General features: G+C 43.3%; 1 protein-coding gene across 2 annotated transcripts in view; it reads right to left on the bottom strand.

Moving 5' to 3' along the window:
- The window catches only part of pou6f2 (POU class 6 homeobox 2), a 75,175-nt gene that overhangs the window by 42,304 nt on the left and 12,456 nt on the right, over positions 1 to 20,415 (bottom strand). For both annotated transcript variants that reach the window (XM_030099147.1, XM_030099148.1), the window contains 2 exons: positions 7,615 to 7,712; positions 2,379 to 2,598 (listed from right to left, as the gene is read on the bottom strand). In XM_030099147.1, the coding sequence (XP_029955007.1) occupies positions 2,379 to 2,598; positions 7,615 to 7,712 (318 nt within the window). The remainder of the gene's footprint in view (positions 1 to 2,378; positions 2,599 to 7,614; positions 7,713 to 20,415) is intronic.

Genomic DNA, 20,415 nt, shown 5'->3' with positions numbered 1-20,415 from the left:
TGACCCAACCTAGTTTTTGCCTCTGTGAAGTCAGCTAGAATTGTGCGCACTCTGTCACAAAAGATAACTTTCTCCCTTGTTTAGTTTCATTGGGAATTTGTTTTTACTGCATGTTTGCAGGCATAAATCATTCTGACAAATAACCAGTTACACTGGTGCCTGTGTTTACTGAGTCTGCCACAAGATGCTGCTCAGTTTTATTTAAGCAACTGCTCCAACTTTATAGCACAACCCCATTACTGTGATAGTTATTCATCACGCTCGCAGAGAGCTGTCCTCCTGAAGCGTGCAGAAGCCCAGCCGGGCTCGTTCCCTCTCACTCTGATTAGCATTAGCAAAACACGAGACAATGAGGCGATTCTCCACTTTAAGGCTCAATATGCAAACTATTGAGTTCTGGACCGTCATTTTCATTTAATTTAAATGCAACATTTGATTCTGAGAGCCCGTGAGAGTCGGTAAGATTGAAGTTTGAGCATTCCTCCACCCTGAAATGCCCATTCGGTGAGACAAACGGCCTTATTAGTGGGTCATTAGCTGCCTCATTACATTTAAACACAGCCATTGGCTGGGCGTCTCTCGGAGTCTCATTACCGTTCCTTACTGTTGTCTTGCGTCTGATCTGACACTAATTAGCCGGCAGTGTGAGCACTGTAAAGCACACTCCCTCCCGAGGTCGTGAAATGAGCTAACCGCTCCCCGGCGACAGGGCAACACTGTATTACGTGTGTGATTAATCAGGCCCGGAGCCCTGTGGGGGTGTGTGTGTGTGTGGGGTGGGTGGGGGGGGAGAGCGAGGGGAGGGGGGGCGTGAGGGCAGAGGCCAGGGCTGCAGTCGTCTGACAGAGGTGCTGTGCCAGCAGGCCTCATTCAGCGGAGCTGTGATGAACTCAGACAGGGGAGAGTGGAGGAGCGCCGCGTGGCCAGAGGGGCCCGGACACAGTCAAGACATTTAGCTTCACTCGTGACTTGTGTCACTTTCTCTCCATGGAGGTCCCTTCAATACATCCCCTTCAGATAAGAGGACGTGCGAACGGGCAGTCTGTCAGTCCACACACTTAAAAAAAGATCTGCCACAGAGGCATTTCTCCACATCAGTTTCCCCCCCCCCCCCCCCCCCCCCCCCCCCCCCCATCTATCGCGGCTGGAGAATTTTATCAGCACGCTGAATTCAGACTGTTTGGTTTATTTGGCGCCGGACAATACGGATGACTGAGAGGTGTTTGTTTTGGCGTTCTGACACCCTTGACAGTGCGTTCGTCGATCAGTTCATCAGATCGCCGAAGCCTCCGGGTTTGTCCCTGGTGCGCCGGGAGGAAGATCTGTTGAAGTGTGAGTCAGACGGGCCTGCTGGGCCCATTATCGTCCACTACTGACGGATACATTGAAGGGCTCGCCGGATAGATGCGGGGTTTATTAAAAGCTCTGCCCACAGCGATGGCTGCTGTTATTTATGCATGTTTGTGTCCATTAGGCTTCTACTTCCACATTTCCTCACTCAGGGCATCTGTCCATCCATTTCCACACATGAAGGGAGCCTTCCATGCACTTTGTGCTGCACCGGCATTATTGTAATCTCCATCCTAAAAACACACTGCTTTACATGTAGCCTGGCATCTTTTTACATTAGTGCAGCTCTCTCATCTAAGATTTATGACTGACGGTTTCCCCATCCATCCCTCAATCTAATGGTATAAAAGAGACAATGTTTTAAACATTAAAATGAAAACCATTTACAACTATGATCAAAAGAGAACACTTGGGCATTAAACTTTAAAAGGCAGGGATAAGTACAGCCATGTGGATGGACAGATGAGGTGGAAAAGAGATAAAAAAAAAAGAAGAAGACGGAGAAGAAGTGAAGTACAGTGCACTCTTATGCACGGGAAAGAGACATAAAGTGCTTTTGCGCCGCACTGCAAAACGCTGACCTGTAATTAATATGGTTGTTCCTCTGGGCGCGTCGAGGATGGCTGCTTTTTGGGATACAAACCCCTGAAGGATTCTTACCTGGTGGAGACCTCTGTAAAGCACTTTTATTAGGGGGAAAAAAACACGGTGCCCAGCCTTCTGCTGAATGTATAACAAACTCCTGTTTGGAGCAATATTTGCTTCATGTATTACTAATAGTTTCTGGTGTCTTGGGTCCGGGAATCATCATGTATAATACAGAAACACATTCATCAGCTCTACGTGGCCATGCGAATATGGATTTTCAATTTCAACGTTGTTTTTAAACATCCATCAACTGTTGAGGGACGATGCATCTTCTTCTTGAGTCGCTCTACTTTTTCAAGCGATGCTGTCTCATCGAAAGTTGTTTTTTTTTTATATATATATATATATATATATATCTGATTTTTCCCGTTGATTCTCACCTTGCAGGTTCTGGAGGGGGAGCGTCATGATGCCCCCCGCCGCAGCAGCCGCCACCAGGCTCTGGATGTTGGCGGTGGGGAGGGAGAGCACCAGGCCCTGCTGCCCGCCCAGGTGGCCGCCGGCGTTGAAGGGGATGAGGATGGGCTGGTTCATGCCCGGCGCCGCCCCGGACATCACGCCGCCCACCGCGTTGGCCAGCTGCTGGGCCACAAGGAGAGACTGGAGGGACACACACACACACACACACACACACAACTTTAAATTAAAAGAAAAGGTCCTTCAAATCCTTCAAATGATTTATTTCACTGAACAAATGTAAATGTTTTCATCACACATTTTAAAAATGATCGAACGACAGTCTGAAATCTGTTTTCTTTTCCCATTTCAACATATCTGAACTGGAAACTTTACACAACTCTCATTTTTAGAGCCTATGGCTAATGATTTAGTGACTTTGAATCCAGTTTTATATTTTTAGTATGGGATGTAAAAGTGTTATATATAGTGACATAATATTTTTTAAAAATAAAGTGTAACTGAATAATCTAACTGATAATGTAATTGGTGCAAAAAAAAGCAGTAAACTGGGTTCTGTGTGTCGTAATGAAAACATGCAGCACAGCACATCATTATCAAGGGAGAGACGCTCCTTTAAGGTGACACCTTGCACAGTATGCAGAGTTAAACATAATTACAAAGATACATTTCTTGTGAAAAGCCGAGCGTTACCACTGCAGTAATCCAAACAGTCATCGATTGCTCGGCTAATAAGGTGACATTCAAGTCATTGACAACTATCTTGGGGCCCCTGTAGTCTAAATGCATAAAGCCTGCACTCCGAATCATTTCACTAATATATCAGATGCCAACGATATGTCCAGACTGCTGGAGCATCTGGTTCGGCTTGACCTTGTGCGGGGGGGGCATCAGTCTGAATCCTGATTTGGAACAAGGAAAGACTTTTCATGCCTTGACATCAGGGATAATTACAATACGTTCTAATGTTTCTACAGTACATATCTTCACAATACATCATGTATACTTTGTCACTGTCTCAGTGAAGATTCTCCATTTTTGTTTTGGATATACAAACACAACAAGATACTGAATTGTGAATTACGGGCCTGATAAGGCTGATTATAACTGAAGATCAGCTCAACAGGAGGAGAAATACTGTATGATCAAATTTACCTATAATACCAATTATACCTGTTTAACACGTTAAATTCATATGAGTTGTAGACCTTGTCTTCAGTCAGTTCATAGATGTTTATCAGTTCAGTTAAATTCAGAACCAACTGTTAATATTGTGACATGTTTACCCGGAATACCAAATTTATCATGTCGGAGAAAAGCCACACTAAATTCCTCATGTTTCCAAATGTGAGTATTTTGCATGGATGTTTTTGTTTCAGAAAAGATAAATGAAAATGTTTGACTGTTTTAGAGTCCTTTAGTTTTTTTTTAGACAACTCAGTGCAATCTGATTTTTCCATGTTGTTTAAATATCTACTCAAGGTGCACGACACAGAAACCACAACACGTTACAGTTTGCCACTTTCTGACATGTTTAATTGAGACAAATAAAGTATTTGAAGCACATGTCACCAGTTCCACTTCATCACTAATCAATGTTTTTGATGAATGCAGTTGTTTGGAGGCCGATCGCAGAGCTTCACGGTGTCAAAACCCACTGCTTCTGCCGGCAGAAATCAAACCCCATCTCTGTGAACGAGCTGAGAAATGCAGAGTGATTTATGTTACATCCTGCTGAACAAATCCCTCGTACCACAGAATAATGTGCTTGAAACACACATCACTTCCAGAAAAAGGTAGCAGTACTTTACTCTTTAGATGAGGGATGTAACACATCACTCCACCCTTCATGTATCCACTCGTTCATTTTAGTTAAAGTGGAATCGGAGCAGTCGCTCCCATAGACGGAGAGATAAGTTATCAGAGGAATCACTCCCAGATATTTTACACAGCAGAAGATCACTTCAAATGTATTTTCCGAGGAAGTGGGTTTGGAAATACACCTACACGTTTTTCATCGAGAGTTTTGAGCCAGAAGAGGGAGGATTTGTTGGATGGCGGAGACCTACAAAAACCATTAGAAATCTTAAATCTATTCTAAATCAGACATCCTTATAATGCTAATATATCCACCCTGCTAAACCTAATAGACAAGGTACTGTTTTCATGTTTCTAGGAAAAAAAAAAACTGAACTGAATAGAGAATATTTGATCTTTAAAAATAGCAGGAACTAAAATGTCCTCCTTCCAGTGTGTTGTGGCTGCGGCTCCGCCGCGTCGACTCCTCGGCTGCGACTTTGCTTCACGAGCCTTTAACTCCAATTGTCAGCTATCTGCTTCTGTTTTACATGGCGTGTCTGCAGCCTGCGCGGGATGCGGCGCGGGGCTGACTGGTGCGAGGAGCCCACCCTCCCTCTCGGAGCCCGCTGCTCCTAGGTGACAGGCGTGTCACCGCGATAACCCCGGCCGGCGCGCGACGCCCTGCAGCCCGCTCTGACGTGCATCGCGTTTTAAGGGGGGGGGGGGGGGTCACGTGGGCTCGCGTGGGGCGATAACAGGGCCAAAATATCTGCACTCAGAGGCAAATTAATACCTGCTAGAGGTTCTGTGCTGCTAAAAGGTACAAAAATGTAAAAAAAAAAAAAAAAAAAAAAAAAAGAAGCTTGAAGGGGTGAATATTGCTGCAGGGTGAAGTCACACACACTGCAAAGGATTCTTCTTTCACAACATTTGCTTTGATACGCGGCGGCAGTGCATAACAAGTGACAATCTGACGCATCTGAGAGCATCCAAAATGACATTTGCCATTAACTTTAAAAAATGAATTAATAATTCGAGAGCTCAAAGAATCCTCAAAGGACACTAACAAAGGCGACGCGTTTGTTAGCTGCAAGTGACATATGTTTAATCTTGCTTTTTTAAGTAAATTTAATCTCAAATCGAAGCCCCCACATAATCAAAGACGCCCTTTGAACATTTCATCTCTGAATCAAACAAAATGAGATTGCCAGGCTTGACAGCAAAGACAGCTTCACATAGAAGGGAATAACATTAAAAGACAATCCCACAATTATCAGATGGAGCCCTGATTTATTTATCATTACAGGCAGCTTTGGAGAAGCAGGCGGCTGTTAGGCACACAGGCAGCTGCCAAGAGAAAACACTGGAGGTTCTTTTTTTTTTTTTTAAAGCATGCAAGAGCTCTTGGTGTTTCGATTTGTTGTGCCAGTTTAAGGCTGATTATGATCTTTGTCTGAGGTGATAATCCTCTACATATACACATCAAACGCTAAGATAGGAGAAATATTTTGTCAACACAATTAGCTGAACTTTGGCAGCCATGCAACAAGCGTTCGCCGCATAGAATCCAGATGTTTAAGCAGTCCCCCCCCCTCTGCCTTTTCACCTCTTATTCCCACTCCTCCTCTCCATAGGTGCGGTGCCTGGCAGACCTGACAGCTGAGTGTTGAGAAGTGGTCTCCTAGGGGCCACACAGACGCGCACGCCGGATTGTGCGTTGGGCTCTGGATGTGGGAAGCAGCCCCACTCAGGACTGGATGTGGTACCCAGCCTCGCTGCCCATCAGGGGAGAATAGGCCCTTCTATCTGCTTGGCAGCTCTGGCACTGAGAAATTGCCCATAATCACCCAGATAGCAGACTTTTGTCATCCTAACTGCAAGTGGGAAACAGAAGGAAGGTAGATTCATGTTGGGTAAACTACCATCGGATAATGGTTGTTCGAACAATATCCGGCTCTGGAGCGAGAATCTATCAAAACATATTGATCCTGGAACAAGAGAATTGGGTATGGCATGCGGAGCGCCTTTGTTTCTGAAAAGTGTTAGCTTCACAGAGACTGTACTGACAGCATTAATATATTAGATGGTGACTGTTGAGAGCCGCCTGCTGAGGCACAGGCTCTAACTGCTGCCTGCGTTCCTCTCTGTGTTTATTCCTTATCTATTACCAAAACAGCGGCTTTGACCAGTGAGGGTGTGTGTAATGTAGAAAGTGCTTTTAATTAAGCACATTTTTTATCTCCACTTACAGCAGATTGACTTGTTCACCGGGGAATTCTCGCTCTGCAGACCTGCCCGACTAAAGTGAATGGCTTTCCCCTCGTCTCATGTTCCCTCTTTTGTCCGTCCTGATGAGGACCGACTGTCATTGAGTAACACTGAGTGCAGCCAGAATGGCCTTATTAAAGAGGGTGGAGGAAACCTGATGCTCTGCGAGAGCGTGCACGCGCATGTGCGTGCGTGCATGCGTGTGTGTGTGTGCGGCGGTGACATTGAGCAACACTAATGAGATAGATGTTCATTAAACACCGCCGAGCCACCAGGCCAATAAATCCAATCAGATAGGACAATGCCTGATTGAGCTATTAACAGGGCTGCAGGCTCGGGCTCTCCGCCGCCCTGCTTGTTTTGACAAGGCCGGTATTGTCAGCTCATTAGTGCCACAACTCAATTACATTTGAAGATGATCTGCGATGACAAAATAGTTTACAATTTACATATTGTAACTGGAAAAGGCTCATCCTGCCCGCTCCGTGTTTTTACATTTTTCACTTAAAAGAACGTCACTGACGGAGCTTGAGATCTTTTATTGAGACTCCAAAGCACACAACTTATATGTTACTCTCACGTCGGTTGTGGTCTGAGTTGAGCTTTTAAGAAAACTTAGTGAGCAGAGAAAACTGCGATGTTGTGGAGACAGACTGCCGGTGAAAGGTTGCAGTGAACTTACAGAGTCGCCTTCACCCTGAAATGTATTTTATCAAGCAAGTCACAACTATAGGACACTGGATCTTTATTTATTATGTCTCTTGTGTGTGGAATTGTTTAAAATTGGTATAAATGATTCAAAATGGGAAAGCAATCTCGTAGCTGCTTTTGATTATACTGTATATATTAAAAAAATAAGTTACTAAAAGGATGTTGTTGGTGTATGGCTTTTTCAACTAGCATTTTCATCCTCATTCAACATTTGAAATATTTTATTCAAGCAATCAAGGGATACTTTTTGGTGTTTTCTCTAATTTTTTAGCTGCTAACCTTGGCTAGTAATTTTTTTTTTTCAAGTCAATCACCAACACTTCCCAAACTACAAACTTTCCTTTGCAACTGATCAAACTATGAACGGTTACTTATCAACCACGGGGCGAAGGCAGGGAGCGTCCTGAAGCTCTCACTCACCTGTGGACCCATGGGGTATCCCGGGTGGGACTGACCCAGCTGGCTCTGCTCAGAGGGGCTGCTGCTGGCGTCAGACTGGACCGACCCGTCTCGAGCTCCTGAAAGAGCAACAAGCGGAGATCCATGTGGTAAAAGCAGCAAGAGATTAAAGAAGAAAAAATAAAAAAAAAGAAAAAGAGAGACAACAAAGAGTCCACTTGAGATCAACACAGACAGCATAAGTAGATAAACAGACAACACGGAGCACGCTGTGATATTACAACAGCGAGTGTCGTACAGCGCCGAGGAGGGCAGCTGGGAAAGGAGGGGGAATTTGTATTTAAGTGCTTTATCAATAACCGCCGTAGCACTGAATAAATTACCAACCAGCAGAGAGGCTCATTGATGGGGGATGATGCATACTGTCGGGTCCCCGATGGCCTAGATTACCGCTGAGAGATAGAGCTTCACCGCAAACGCCGGGGCCATATTATTCAGCCATTTACATCAGTGAGTATCACTCATCTCAACCCACAGCCCCTCCCTCCGCTCGGAGCCTGCAGCTACGAGACACAATTAGACCTGTTTGCTACGAGGGCAGAGAGGAGCGCCGCAGACAGGGACATGATAATAAGCCCGCTGATGGCTGCAGGGAAAATAAAGGGCACCAACGATTGGTTATCATAGCCGTCCCCCGTCGCACAGAATCTCTAAGCAAGAGCACCTTTTGAAAAGAGGACCGGTCTGAAAGGTCGGACGGAGTCATGTGGCCGGCGCACTCTGACCTCGGTCAGGTCAAAATCGCGCCGCGCCTCACCGTCGATAGGCAGACCGGAAAAAGCGACCTCCCGTCAATTCTCACGATTTAACGCTTGGCTGCATTAATGTGCTTTAAATGAGTCGGTTGAGGCGACGGCACAGTGCCGCTAAAACAAATCCTCACAAAACTATGATAAACAACTTCCCTCAGCGTCACACACGCTGACAATATAAAAGAATCTCCGGGTCTTTCATCGATATTAGCCTTAACCTTAACGAAGCGCGTGATTGACCTTCAAGCACTTTTTCAATGAGTTTTAATCTTTTGATTTTGGATTGTTTTTATTAAATAACGCCGTTGCTTTTCTATTCCCGCCGGAAAACATTGTGGGAAAAGTACAATATCAGTGTGACATCTTGATCTTGCTCTTTAGTTTTTGTGTTTCAAGTTTATTTAAAATTTATGGATTTTTTTTTATGCCACCAATTTCGGCTGTTAGTTTTTAATCTATTGTGATAATTTCTCTACACTTGGGCAAATATAAACTAAATCAACTTACTGTAAAAACTCATACCTTTTGTTATTACTTTGAAGGAGACCAAAATCTCTTCTCTCCTTTATCCTTTCATGACAAAAGTTGGGCTGCAGTTTCTGTAGTTTCTCTGTACTTTCTGTTAAAACCCACCTGACTAGTTTTTAAGTGTTGGTTTATGCAACATAAAGTTAGTAAGTAAGTAGAATTCTGGACTTCTGCCATTTACTTGCAGAGTTTGCATGTTCTCCCTGTGCATGCGGGGATGCATAGCTGTGAATGGAATGAAATCTGAAAGCTATTTGTTGACACTTAAGGAGTTGTTAGAGTTAAAAACCTCTCATTTGTTGAGATCTGACACGTAAAGGCTTTGGAATAATACAATTATGTGCTGGAATGTGTATTATTCATGGTTAAAGACTCAATTTACAAGGGCAACGGGGATTGACTCGCCGATTTGAAAAGCACAGAGGTGATCAATGCACGGACGAGTGTGGAGTCGTCGCTAATTTAGCGAGTATCATCCTGTTTAAAATGTGAAATGCAAAAAAGCCACGTGTAAAGTTAACAAAGCGCCTGCTCTAATGCACTGTCCTCCGTCGCGCGACAACTCTTTCCCCGAATAAAATGGATTTTGTAGATGAAATCAAACCACCCATGTGGAAATGCATTTGAAGGCCACAAAACCTTGTTGAACCACACAATGCTGGCTATGAATTAAAAAAAAAAAAAAAAAAAATGTAATCACATTTCCACTGTAAGATCGATTTTTTTTTAATGGAATATCGCAGCTTTTTAAATAAAGAATAAATCCCGGATGCATTGTGTCTTTTTATTCACGCTTGAAAAGGTTTTTTTTTTTTTGTTAAACATACAGGGCATGCAGCGGTTTCCAGGCTTTTCATAAAAGCTTCACACAAAACGTACCATTCAATAGCCATGCCAGCAAGATCTCATTGCCTGTCAAGTATATTTATGCAGTGCATTTAAAACTCTCCTCCGCCAACTAAAATCATTTCATCTTTGCATAAAATCCAAATAATTGGTGAATGGCATGACCTAACAAATGAACCTCAAGCATTTGATGGTTGATGTGAAAGCCCAAGGGGGAGCCTGCTTTTGTGGCTGGTCTCTACCTCTGGCTGGATGGCCCTGCGTCTCCATAAAGGTCCGCATCCTCTCGCTTATCAGCCTCGCAACCAAGTGGCTGTTTTGACAAGCCAGTCTCTTTTCGCCAATTATTTCACCCATTACAGGCCGCGCCGCGCTCAGCCCCACCCTGTGCACCCAGTGTGGGGAATTAAGATCAATCCGAACACACAGGAAGTACTTTGTGGACATATTTGAGTCAATACAAAAGCATGGATTTACGATAGCAGTATAATATCGTCACGATCCAAATTTATTTGTAAGTGCAGTGAATATTATGTTGGGTTCATTGCCTTTAAGCAGTTAATTCTCAGGTTGGATGTTATCAAATTAAAGCAATTTCTTCTCTCGAGACTTGAAATAAGTCTTATTTTCATTTACTGCGACTCAAACTTTCCAACAATCTCAAAAAGCAATTCAGCCGCCACACTGTGATAACACTAATAAACCCAGCAGTGCCACTGAGCCACTTTTATGCCGGTGAATTATCCAATTACCATTACAACAAAGTCAATTAGCTTAATACTGATATTCAACTAATAATGAAACAATGAGACGTTATAAAGTCATCAATATGCGGCAGAGAGGCTGGCTGACGACTGTAGTTAAGATATTGGCTGTGAATAATGTATTCCATCTGATAAACAGTGTGGCAGACTTACTGAAAAAAAACGATTCCTTTCATTGCATCGCTTCACAATAAGTTAGAAGGCTTCATCCCTTTGCAAATATCCGTAACGTTAACATATTTATCGCAAGAGAAAAGATCAATAATAAATAAATACACATGCACATCTTCCCCCAAAGGATTGGTGTAATTTCTTTAACCAAATTAAATAGCTGACAGCAGAAATACCCGGGGAGTCAATCTTCAATTCTTTTTTATTACTGGAATCTTTGGACACGTTTTGCTTTTCTTTTCTTTAAAAAAAAAAATCTACTTATCCAATGTGAATGATTCTTAAATAGATTTCCAGATGGCGATTAATACTGCATACAGTGAGGAAAAAAAAAAAAAAAAAAAAGGGAGAAAATATCTCTATCAAACCTTTACCGAAAAGAAAGTCCTTTGATGCTGTGATTATACACAGGTCATACAATGGAGAAAATGGAATGAATGGATGTATTGATGTGAGCGGAGATGAAAGAAGAGGCCAAACGGATGAAAGAACAAGCGACGCACATTCAACATTGCTTCACATTTATCCGGGACATTCAGACTACATCTCTGTTTTGAATTTTCTCCACAGATTAATTGCCGTTGTAGCACTCTAAATGCCTTCGAGTGCGCGAACATACGTGCTTTCACATAACTGATTACTTAAGAAAGAGAAGTCATATCAATACAGGACGAAGTGACAGTGACAGGCCGAAATGTCCTGAGAAAATACGCCTGATGTTGGTTAAATAATTACATTTATTACAGGGCACAGGGTGCAATTTGATGTGACTTATGTCATGGAAATATTGCCAATATCCACCACTATATAAATTCTCTTTCATTGATCACCAAAGTGGCCACTGGGGAGCGACTTTCAATGCCACACAAGGCAGCGGGCCTCTCCGGTCGGCGTGTGTGTGTGCGTGTGTGTGTGTCGAGGCGGAGGGGGAGGAGGAGGGAGGGCAAAGAGCTATATTTATTTGACTTCATTCGGCCTGTCTTAATGCAGGGTGCCCCAAGGACTTTACCACAAAACAATTAGCCTGGATTTCATAAAGCAATCAGCATGCCACCTTGTCTAATGCAACCGCTTCATACATTGACAGTCTGTATAAAATGGGTGTTATTGAAAGCTTTGTGTTCACGTTAGCTTTTGCCTCAGTGCATTTATGAATCAATTTTTGCCCATAAAAGAAGCTTTAACACTTAAGCTATTTTAGTGGAAATGCATTATGTAAGTTGTCAGATGTGCGAGAGAGGCCTGGTAACGATTCAGGCTATTCAGAATGAACAGCCTACCCCATTTTTATAATGGTTCTTTTCAAAACGTCTGGCTGAGTGCATGTGTTTGCTATTAAGATGATGTCAATCATTTTTCCACTGAAATCTAATCCATGGAAAATAATTTCACATTTTTTAAAAAAGAAACACTGAAGATTATAAGTTAATCACATCTTTAATTGTTTACTCGGTGGAACATTTTGGAGTGGTGGTAAACACAAAAAAATGACGAGAAATAGAAATACTGTTGTCGTCGTCATCAGAAGTGTGCGGCTTTGTTCGTTCGGGCCATTTAACGCTGGGATCTGCGAGCCGCTGAGGCGTAAAGGATGATCCTAGGTACACAACAAGCCACATCATACACAAGGTTTAATTCCATCAATACGCAGCCAATTGTCCCAGATTGTGCGGCCATTGATTCTCTTAATACCACTTGGAAAGTTTATGTGGCATCGCAGAGAGAGAGAAAAGTCAGGTCATTTCACTTTTCGTTGTTCTATCGAGAAAAGAAAGGAAAAGGAAAAAAAAAAAGCGACGTTACACGGGGTGCTGTGTGGAAAAGAACAGCCCATAATATGCACCGCGAGCTCCATGGTGATTTACTTAACTCCTTGCAGAATGCAAGAGAGCCCAAATCACCAGTGATTCAGCTCAGTGTTTCATTACTCCCACCAAAGCCCTCAACAATAACACAGGGCATAATCTGCTGCCAATAACTCCAGGTGCTCTTAGTCAGATGGCTCCCTCCGGACCTGCAGGGAAGTAATACTCTGTTTAGAGGCCGGGCTGGAGAAGCTGCTCGGGATAGGTCAATAGTGTTTCTGGGGATAGAAAATCACCAGAGACTGACTTTTGAGTGTCTGCCTGTAACACTATTAGCTACATTATGGCTACTGCTGCTGCTAGGAGAGCTGTCATTTCCTTAATTAAGAGCGCGGCGCAGGGCAGGAGGGAGAAGAGGCCACGGCAATCTCTCCGGGCCTTTCGACATTAAAGTCAGATTCCTCATCGCGCGAGGGTGTGGACCTAACCGGGGAGAGAAAATCTATCTCATTCATTATTCTGGCACAAAGTGGAATTATGGAGTTAGGGAATTACATAGGAGGTGGTGCTGCGGAGTGTGCCGAACAGAAAGGATTTTACACCTCAGCAGTTCTCTGACTGTTCCTGAGGAGATTGTTAAGGCCACCAGCAGAAAAGCAGAGACTCAGAGGACAGATGAGAGACGCAGAAGAAGGACGAGCAGAGAGGAAACTGATGCGATGGAGTAATGGGTGTCTTCCCCCGCAGCGGCTTCTCAACGTAAACAACAGAAAATAGCTCACTCCAGGAGACCCTCCTCCACGTGATAAACGCACGGCGCATCTGCATGCAGACGACAGTTAAAGCAGCCGAGGATCTGGCGTTGTGACACTTAAACCCTCGCTCGTGGCCACAGGTCTTCACCAACAGGCTCTCTGACACGAGAGTGCTCTGCCGCCGCTCTTACCTGTCTCTCCCTTGATGGTGAAGTGGAGATGGAAGCAGCACAAGCACAAGAGGGACCAGAGGGAGGTAAATTGGCGAGAAGAGGCAATGCCCATTTCAAAGGTCAAGAAGGAGAGACGGTGTGATGGAAGAGAGGGGAGATGGAGAAGGGGAAGAGGAAGAGGAAGAGGAGAAGAAAGGAGAAAAGAGGGCTTTTGTGTTGCCTCCTCACAGGGGACTCGGTACACTTTGCACATGAGCACATCTGTTCTGGAGCGTCGTCCTCATCCCCAAAGCAATGTCAACCTGATTAGCTCAGGGTTGAAAGAGGCAAATAACAATCCAAATTATTCTTCATCCTTTTATGGCCATCAGCAAAGGTGGGACGCTCCGATGAAGACTAGCTTTAGAGAGCTGTAAGCCTTTTAGGAGATGCCTGCTTCCCCATTGCTCCTACTTCTAAATTACCTAAATGATATTTGCTGTAAATAGGATTCTGCTGCCTGCAGCCTACAAACAACCCTGTGATGAAAAAAGGCTTTCCCTTCACTCTGTCTGACATCTATATTTTGTCTGGATACAAACCCACAACCCTGCAGACCCAACAGCAAAAATTTGGAGGCTCACATCAAGGCTTTCTCTTTGGTAGCATGTAGCAGGATGTTAATGTAATTTGACATTTACTCTGAAAAAACTACATATTTACCCATGATCACTTCTTAATATCACTTCTTAATACCTTTGACAGTCATGAATTGGTGAGCTAAATATTTTTTATGATATGAAAGTTGGTTGATAAAATACAAGGAAACATCTTCAAGTAACAACTGTTATATGAATTTGTGAAAATAATGCTGATGATTATTTTCTGAACGATTCAGTTATATTAGAATATTTTTGGTTTTTAAAAAGGTCAGAAAACTGGAAAGTTGTTTCAAAAAGTCTGAGCTACCTTGTATTTTTCCAAGGTTTGTGTTTTTAAAGCAGTTTATCATCATGGATTAAAAAAAAGATATAAGGAAAGATTCAGATGAGATTTATTGTGATGGAACTTTTGCCTTCAAATAATTTGAGGAAGTCACTTTAAATATGATTCTTTGATGTCCTGCAAAGTGTGTAAACAAATCATGCAGCTGAAGTTCAGCTGTGATCGACCCTAATCTGACAATTGATAGAATGAATGATTAATTCAAATAACATCAACACATCAATCATTATTAAAATAAAAGAGTAAAATTCTTACTGATCAACAAGAATTTAAATCAATTTGTAGGAAAAATCATCTTGTTCTATCTTTGTCCGACTTGAGTTGCATCTGGTCAACTGCAGGACATTAAGAAGTAGCCGGTGGGGTGTGAGGACACTCCGGCATTGTGTGTGTGTGTGTGTGTGTGTGTGTGTGTGTGTGTGTGTGTGTGTGTGTGTGTGTGTGTGTGTGAGTGTGTGAGGACTAGACACCCACATGTCATGCCTGACACATCAGCCTCGGCCCCCCAGGCTATCCGGCACTAATGCTGCCTATGTCCCACTTTCTACCCTTTGCCCCCCAAAGCCTCTCGTCCCCCCTGCATCCCTCCACCCCCACCTCGACCCCCGCACCCCCCCCCCTCCTCACCCGCTCCTTCTGTCACAGAGCTATAATAACAATGGATCACAGCGGCGCTGCGGCACAGGCTCAATCACCACAGGATAACATCAGGTGAATACGGGCAGCATGAGACTCTATCTTACTGCCACTGAACCTCACTTAAACAGAGTTTATCTAGAAATTAGTTTATCTGGGGGAAACTACCGCATTAGCTGCTGCTGTATTGCAGCCGCTGCGGTCATATTTACGGGGCCGGGTGGGTGGAAACAGGTGGAAACAAGCAAATAATCATGTAGCCAAAAGACACTCCGCCCCACCACTCCCAGCACATTATTCTGGTGAAGCAGACAAATAGAGTAAGGAGGGACGTCAGGAAATAGTATTGCTTTGAAGCCCATAACTCTATTCTGTAGAAAAGAGGCATCACAGTGTTATTCCACATCCTCAGATATAAAGGGAAAAAACATAATAACTTCTGGATAGCCTGGATCTCCACTGCCCTATAGTGGCGCTCCCCCCGTCGCCGGCCCACTCCCCTTCCTCATCCAGCGTACACCCACTTCTCCTGCCTCAATCTTTGGTTTCAAAGGAAGCGAATCAGCCAGAAGGACAGAAGGTTATGCATTAGTACTGGTCATTGCTCAAAGAGCGAGCGTTATAAATAATAAAGGCTTGTGAAGGACACAAGGGCTGTGGGATGCATCTCTGGTTCACGCCACACAAGTCAAAGACAAGACTGTAATTTCTATTCCGAAAATGTGACCCGAGCAGCTTCAATTACTTCTCAACAACACCAAGCGTGTCCGAGCCAGGAGATGTGATGGTTCTTTGTTAGCTCTACATGAAAGGCTTATTGATATTGGTTATGGAGCGCATGATACACGTGTACGTTTTTTTTTTTTTGTTTGTTTTTTTTTGTGTGAAAATGATTTTCTAACTTAAAGAAAGTGCCACTAAAAAAGATGCAAACCAGAATTCAATTTATTCTCTCCCCAGCTGGCCGGGTATATAACTTATAATGCGCTTTTTATTATTATTTTTTTTTTTTATCCCTTCCTAACTCTAAAGATAAAAACAATGGGGAGAAATGCATCGTCCATTATTGTGAAGTTTCACGTGTTGCTCAAAGTCATTCCTGCATAAACAAGCATCCGTGAATGAAACCTGACGACCTTTCCAGATGTTTGCTACATAAACAAGTACAGTCCGCCTGGCACTCGTCCTCCACCACCCCCCCCCCCGCCCCCCGCCCAGTCCTCCACAACACGTAGTGATTGTGTTGTCGTCGCCATGGCCGCTGCGGGCGCATTAGCAAATGTATTACACCTGCTTTATAGGCATGCATTAAGCTTGTTTTCAAGTTTGTGCGGATAGCCGAAATCCCCATAATGAGATCCACCTCCTGGGGAGAGACTCGTTCCCCCCTCGGTCCTTTATCCACTCTTATTTACTCAGCACAGCCCCATTCAGCACCGGGTTTCTGCGCCACTTTATTACTTAACCTCGCCACACAACATTACGAGCCTCTTTGCATCAGTAAGCAGGCGATCCCACCATGTATCCCGCTCACTAAGCTGATTACACAAAAATAATAAGAACTCATGCCTGAAGCAGTGTGTGTTTGTGTGTGTCTCTCTCTCTCTTTGTGCGACTACATGTGTGTATGAAGAAGGTTGTTTTGAAGACAGTAGCTTGTTCGTTTTGCACAGCAGAAGAACCAGCATCAAGCAGGTTAATATCCAAGACATTAAGGTAATGCATTAAGTGGAGATTAATATGCAATAAGATTCTAAATAAAACTTGAAAAACATGGTTTGATGTGTTTTTGTGGTATTACTGCATTACCTCACCAAAAGTTCATTAACAGCACTTTAAAATCATGCATATTTTGAGTTTCGTAAAGCATGAAAAAAAAAACTGAATTATTGCAAAATTGGGAAGCATCATATTTAGACTGACAGCAAAAACTGCATGAAAAATAGTTGGAGAAACTTTTGCACTGAAGAAGTGATTTACAGAGACAGCTATTTTCTTTTTCACGTGCAAGCTCATTTACATGTTAAACAGTTCAAGTCAAATGAATGTGAGGAACGCAGTGGTCAGTCTGAGTGTAAACGAATCCAAATAATCCTGGAAAAAAACAAAACAAAAAGGAAAAACGGCATAAAAGCAAGATGCAGCGCAGCAGCAGATGCACCATCCGGGCTGGACTTTTTGTTCTGACTGACCTCCAATACCGGGAATCAATGAAGATTCATTTTGCTCTTTTGGGGAGGGGGGTCTCGAGGTGACCTTTGTGAAAATGTTCCACCATTTTGGCAGAATCCGTATAAGTGCAGACCATTTCATGTAGACAGTAAGTGTATGAAATGAGTGCTCCTGTCGTTCCAGCCAGGCTCTCTTTGACAGCATGATGATAGAAGCGTCACATCCTTGGGAGAGTAAATGCAAACTGACAAGAGATGAGCCTTTGGTTGCTGAATATAATACGGAATTGTGCTCTGAGTGTCTTATTATCTTGTCTGTTGATGTCTGAAAGGGGGAGATTTGCTTGAGAAGAGAAGACAGAAACTGTACGCATCCAACACCATCTCGTCCTTTGAAAAAAAATAAAAAAATAAAAAATTGCTTGCCCTACTAACCACAGCTTTCCCACCTAATGTCCACTTCTACTTGGAATAAATACAAGGCAGCAGGATGTTTGTGGTGCCTCGTAGCCCCTGTTACCTGAAGTGGAAGACTATTTGCACAGGCAAGCTTTTAGGAGAACGACCCTTTCACCACAACAGTAAGCATGCGGTGGGTGTAGAAGGTGGACAATTTACTGTAGACAAACATGACCGCTACTGTCATTGTCTCCCACTGACTTCTCCTTCTGGCACAAAACTCCGAGAAACAGGATTAGGCACCGGCGCTGAAGTTATGTGTCAAACTCGGGGAGAAAAATGCAAAAGGCTGTAAACACAAAAATGTACATGTGATCAGTGAGCCAAAAAACTGAAGTTTTCATCAGGATGGTTATGAAGTATGGAAACGCATATTTATGATATATTTTGTTGAAATTTTTCAATTGAGTTTATAACTCTACAGCTACAGTGTGAGTGTGTGTGAAATTAAGTTACAGCATCATCTCTATTAGCGAGCTGTTTCAGTGTGTGTGTGATAATCAAGTCAGTTTGTGACGGTCTGTCAATCTAGAAACTGGAACAACTGACATCTTTATAGAACTCGACGCATAAAACAGAACAGAGTTTTAAAAAAAAAAAAGTCTTCCTAATGTAAACAATCAAAGAGTACCTTCATTTTGAATCCCAGTGAAGACCCAGAATGTAAATATTATGGTTTCCGCTCATCGCTGAACCACATAAAGAAAACCACTGAATAATGTAAGGCCCAGTTTAAAGGCTCGCTCCAGGGCTGCTCTCATAACTGTGGCATTCGTGACGATAGCACAACAGCGAGGTTAAAATTTGACAGTATCCGCAGCCACGAGAGCTCAAAACAAACACGACCAAACAGTCCCTAAATGATGTTGATAAAACTTAAAACAAAGAAATCAACAAACTGTTAATAAAACGCAATGCCTGCATTAAATTCTCACTTGTTCCGCTGGATTTGCAGAAACAGCTTGAGCTCAGTTAGCGGTTGATTGTGTGAAAGCATCACCACCTCCTGACGGACTGAACTGAACCGTCCAGCCTTCAGCCTAACAGCCAGGCGTCAGGCTGAGCTGGACACACACACACACACACACAGACACACACACACACACACACACACACACACACCATTCAAGTCAGGGGGAGTATAACACAGTCAGCTGCAGTCGAAACACAAACTCTCACATCACCGCAACCGCCAGCAATTTATCAGACGCAACAATGACCGCCATCATTAAGGAGGGCCGGTCACGGGCGCCACACCTTTCCCTTCAGGCTGGGAGCATTTAAAGAAAAATAAATGCTGAGTCTCTCTTCTTTAAAACCCTCCCCCACCGCCACCCCCACCTCCCCGTCTCCTCCCTGTTCACCCCCCACCCCCCCGTCCTCCGGCGAAGACACGAACACGCCACGTCTCCTCGCCATTCCCTGACAGGTCATGTGGGCAGCGGCTCCCAAACCTGAACCTGCTGCCGGCGCAGCCCAGGGCTTCGCCAACGGGCAGAGAGAACGCATCCTCCCCCCCAAAAAAATTCACAAGTTCCCCCGCAGCGGCGCCGACCGGCCACATTCCGAGCGACGACGAGCCATCGGCAAAGACCCGGCAGAGAAAAGACAAAATTCTGAACCTCACAGTCTCAGAAATTACTAAAACCATGTGTGTGTGTGTGTTATTTTTAAAATCTCTCGATCACAAAAGCCCAAAAGTAAATAGCTTCAAATATAAAGAAGAGGTCCAACGATATCCAAATGCATGACAGAAATAAAGAAATCCAAAGCAATGAGTGAGAAACAGGAGAGGAGTCGACCACAAACTGATGAGAGAGGAAGAAAGAAGGAAAGACTTGATGCTTATTAAACCAAATTGCAACACTTTTGAGACAAATCCTGCAGCACGGAGTCCTTGTTTAGAAGACTAGCCCCAGGTTATTCTTGAAATAAGGATTTAAAAGACAGCTGAACTCACACTGATTAGGTTTGAGAGCAATATTTGGCTCTCCCTCCTCCAAACTCGTATTTTATTCTGTTCACAAATGTTCGGCGAGCTGAGCCTATAGGCACTTTACTATACTTTCTGTCACTTCCAGAGCACGGCACACAGTGTCAGACTGAGCCACACACACTTATCCTCCATAAACAACTCTTATTAAAACTCCACGTACTAAGTATGCACCAGGAAGCAACATTTCGAATTCATAACCACAAAACAAATATATACGAAAACACGTTAACACGCTTCCAGAAATACAGCTAAACTTTCAGGAAGGGGAAAAACAAACCGAGCCTCGTAAGTGGAGAAAACAAAGTTTTTATAAATATTCAAGCCCCACATCTAAAGGCATTACAGGGGAATTTTGTCACTTGTCATCTTGCATCCACATCAAAAAAGGAGGAACATAATGGGAAGAATAAAACCTGACAAAAGGTTAAATGAAACGCAAATCAGCTTTAATGTTTGCTGCTCTAAAAAAATGTGAGTTATTTTCAGAAAACAATGTTTTTGCTAAAATAAAGAAAAATTAAAAACAAAAAAATCCTGGAAGTGGTATTTCAAGTAGAGATGAATAAAACTGCCAAATAATAAAACTAAGAGCAGATAATTTCCTTAAAACTAACCTGATAAATTCAAGTTCATTAAGCTCTTTAACAAAGCTGTCAAATCTGCACAGTGCCATCTGAAACAATACAAAACCATGATGCTATTTCTTCCCTTTTTATTGAAAG

This window comes from Salarias fasciatus, chromosome 9 (assembly GCF_902148845.1).
Source record: "Salarias fasciatus chromosome 9, fSalaFa1.1, whole genome shotgun sequence".
Taxonomy (NCBI): Eukaryota; Metazoa; Chordata; class Actinopteri; order Blenniiformes; family Blenniidae; genus Salarias; species Salarias fasciatus.
Note: the sequence above shows the minus strand (reverse complement) of the source record. Positions and strands in the feature narration are given on the sequence as shown.